Source organism: Halyomorpha halys, unplaced genomic scaffold (genome assembly GCF_000696795.3).
Source record: "Halyomorpha halys isolate HHAL.00 unplaced genomic scaffold, Hhal_1.1 Scaffold2417.1, whole genome shotgun sequence".
In the NCBI taxonomy this organism is placed as follows: domain Eukaryota; kingdom Metazoa; phylum Arthropoda; class Insecta; order Hemiptera; family Pentatomidae; genus Halyomorpha; species Halyomorpha halys.
This window is the reverse complement of record NW_027108943.1, coordinates 17975-21873: the sequence shown is the minus strand read 5'-3', so window position 1 is coordinate 21873 and position 3899 is coordinate 17975. Positions and strand designations below refer to the sequence as shown.

At 30.1% G+C, this 3899-nt stretch overlaps 1 protein-coding gene across 1 annotated transcript in view; it reads right to left on the bottom strand.

The window, feature by feature from the left end:
- Positions 1-3089: 3089 nt before the first annotated feature.
- LOC106691501 (S-adenosyl-L-methionine-dependent tRNA 4-demethylwyosine synthase TYW1) overlaps positions 3090-3899 on the bottom strand; it is a 17373-nt gene continuing 16563 nt past the window's right edge. Inside the window, exon 11 of the mRNA XM_014437299.3 lies at positions 3090-3440. Within this exon, the coding sequence (XP_014292785.1) occupies positions 3327-3440 (114 nt within the window). The 3' untranslated portion in view covers positions 3090-3326. The remainder of the gene's footprint in view (positions 3441-3899) is intronic.

Here is a 3899-nt window from a genome sequence, read left to right as displayed (position 1 = left end):
TGATTAGGAGAATGTTAATAACCATTCACTGTGAGAGATCTCTGGTTTGGATCTCACAGAACAATACCAGATAAAACAAGGAGCTCCTTGGAAGACCTAGGTGTTATTAGCGGGGATATTGCGATGTTGGCGGAAAATATTTTGGACTGTCTGGGGATCATATATTATCACCAGCATGGGAAGTAGCTCTGAGATAATTCATTTGTTTCTTTTTTTGGTTGTTGCTTAGCCTTTTAACCAATTTATTTGTGTGTTCTAACTTATTTATTCATTTATATGTCTTTTAAATTTATGCAACAGTTGTTGCGGATCACTGGAGAGGAGAAGTATGCATGAGTGAAACATGGGGAATAGTACATCGAACAAATTTGTAAATTGTTATTTGGCTTTGTGTGAGGAGGAAAACAAATATAAATAGGGAAAAAAAAATTATTTGAAGCGTATTATATAGTTTATTGTTTGAAAAATGGAAAATGTTATGGTAGTGTATATGTGTCGAGTTATGGATTGAGGGGTACGCTGTGTGCAATAGCAACCCAATGTATTTGGCCAGCATGGCTAAATTAAGCATTTTCCTTCCCTAATAAAATAATTGTTTTATAAGATTTTTTAAAAAATAGCATTGTTCTAACAATGAATCTCAAATTTGGTAGCACCTAGTTCAGGATTGATGCAATGCACATGCTTGAATGATACTTATGTCAGAACGGTGATTAAAAGTCCTTTTTCAACCCTTGGGCAATTTTAATTGTCCAATACAGTTCTGAACTTTGCGCTTGTTCTGGTTGGAACAATTGCATGACCGTTGGTTATTGGTACTAGAATTACCGGAGCAGGAAACCTGGGCTTGATGATTTTGAGTCAAAAGTAGATGTTTAGAACATACCCAAATTTGTTTATGTTGGTTTCTCATAAATAGTTTTTTTGAACCTTTTTTAACTGCCACTTTGGCCATCATATTTTTGAAGTCTATATGGGTACGAATGAATATCCAATGTAATATATACTTACCTTACCAATACTCTATTGGTCATCATTAAAACTATAATAATATAAGATAAGCTTATCTAACCTTGTTTGAATCAAATTAAACTCTCTAAATGCGCCCTACATTTATGCAAACATACATTAAAACTTTCTTTTACCCCCTTCTCCATCTCTATTCTTTCCTCAATTTCTTAACCACGCTATTAGTTATGTTCACCACATATTATTATTGTTATGTTTTCTATTCCCTTCTTTTGTCTTACTTAACTTTACATTTTGTTTCTTTATTCTAATATTATACTTACATATTTCATTAGTTACATATATTTTCTTTCTCTTATTTTTTTTTCTTTTCATAACTTTAATTTTTAAATTATTACTAAATTAAAATATTCATATTCCTTTGCATTATATAACTTTAAATTTTTATTTCCTTTATGATTTTACTTTACTTACTTATTCAATTACCTATATATACCTTTTATTTTCCAATTCTTTCATCATTTTTATTAATTTCAATCTGTACAATTATTTACTATATATTATTCTGTTTATATTTTCTTTTCTTAATTTTTTTTATATTCATTGGTTGATATCTTGTTCTTTGTTCTTAACCCACATAAAGGCTATAAATTCTGGCTGAAACGTTGGTACTATTAAATAAATTTTAACTGCACCCCCAACCATCTTCTCCTTATATATAAAGATTAAAGTTCTCTGATTAAAAACTAATATTTTATCCATAATTGGAGAGCTATGAGGAAACTAATTGTATTATATTCCTATTATGAATAGGAGGAATAAGAAGATAGTTTATTGTAAAGATGTGTAGGTCGCAGCTCCGAAGTTATTAACAACGCTACAACTCTCAAACTGATCAGAAGTTGGTGGGTCCATGTCTGTACTGGATCGTATTCCTTAATTAAATTAATCATCATAATTGTATTAAAAACACAGTGAACTGTACTTATCACAATAAAAAGTCAAGATATACAAAACCAAAATGGCCACACGGGCATTAATGAGGGCAGGCAGGGTTTGGTTGTTGTAATGATCAAAATTGATAGTCAAAATGTATTTAAACCACAGGTCAAACTAATATGCAGAAAGGGTCTGGTAGTGCACTACAACAGTCATAATCAACAATAAAAATGTCTAAATAAACACACAATGTATACAGACAGGGCTGGTTATGGATTATGCTATACCACTAATTAGCAGTAACTCATATTCAAAGGCCAAAAACGCAGAAATGGTTGTGTTCCGGACAGTAATGTCGACTAAAACACTCAAAATGTCCAAACTAATACATAATGAACGCATTCAGAGCTGGTTAGAAACTATAATGGTAACTAATTAGCAGGAACTGATTTTAAATGAAGATTGGCCAGTTGCTAGGCAATGCCTTAGCAACTGTCTAACAACCCTTAGCAACAGTTTCTCTTACTTAATTATTATAATGCAAATATAAAACATTTATACTTCTTTTAAAATAAATAAAAAATATGAATAGGAATTTAATTTTCAAATTCTTAAAACTATCTCAGTTTTAAGTTTTAGGAAAATATACAAGGGCTATGTAGAACGGAGTATTTAAAATATATTCTCTCAAGCAAAATTACCTTTTTAATTACTCCTACTTCTCATGACATGTTCTTTCGCTTAATTTTTCAATTGTGTATATACAAATGAATATAGCGTTAACAAAAAATTACCAAGTAATAAGTCAATGTAGAAAAAGTTAAAAATTGTTCACTAAAAATATCTTGATATATTCATGTTCATTTTTTGATTTATTGACTTAGAATCTTCATGTGTTAATCAATGCATTGCTCGACGTCAACTTATGGTAATTCTAAATTAAATTAGAATATATAAATATTTACATACATAATATGAGAAATTTAGTACAAGCATTACACAGAAATCAAAATCATGGAATTTTATCCAAAATGATTAAAACGTCCAATATGTGGAGGAACGTGCAGTTTGGAGTATTATTTAAATGTTTTTTCCATGATTAGAATTCCTGTTGGGATTTGGTGAAAATAGAAGGTCTTTAAAGATGAGTCTTAATAATTCTACAAAAATAAAATGAAAAACATGTTTTAATAAATTATATTTTAGCAAATCTAAAATATGTTGATGTTTTAAACATTAAAATAAAAAAAAAAAAACCTAGAAACTACATCAAAATAGTTGGCACTTAACATAATTGTAAAATCACAGACATTAAGTTAAACTATTTTTTCTTCCGCACAGAATAAGTTCATCAAAACACACAAGTCCATAATGATCTCTCATTTAAAGCAGTTAAAAAATATTCACTTATAATTGAATTAACAACCACTAATGTCCTTATTATTCTTCCTGAACCATCTTGTTTCTCGTGGATCAAATCCTCTCTCCCGTGCCCCAAAAACAGCCCAGTCAGGAGTGGGGCAAACATAATCCTGAAAAAATTTAAAAGTTATCTTATATATTATAACTTATCACCAACTAATAAAATATAAATATATATGTTAAAAAAAAAAAATTAAAACTGTACTGCTACAACCCATGAAAGTCAGAAGTGCAGTACTTTTCATGAAGTACTGTTACAAGACAAACGGTTGTGCAAGGAGGTGATTTGGCCAGAATCATGCTCAATGTTCAGATTTTTAGCCAATTTATGAGGGTACCCACTTTATCAGGCTGGATGGACCCCAGACGACTTCTGAATCCACAACCTTGAACCTGAGTTCTTCAAGTTAGTAGCACAGTGCCTTACCATTGAGCTAATCATACCCTATATATTGTGAGTAAATAGTTATGTTTATATATAAATTTGTTGAACCACAAAGCATACTAAACAACTTTCATTGTCTGTAATAAATTCATTATTCAAAACAAAGCAAAGATGGCAGCATGTG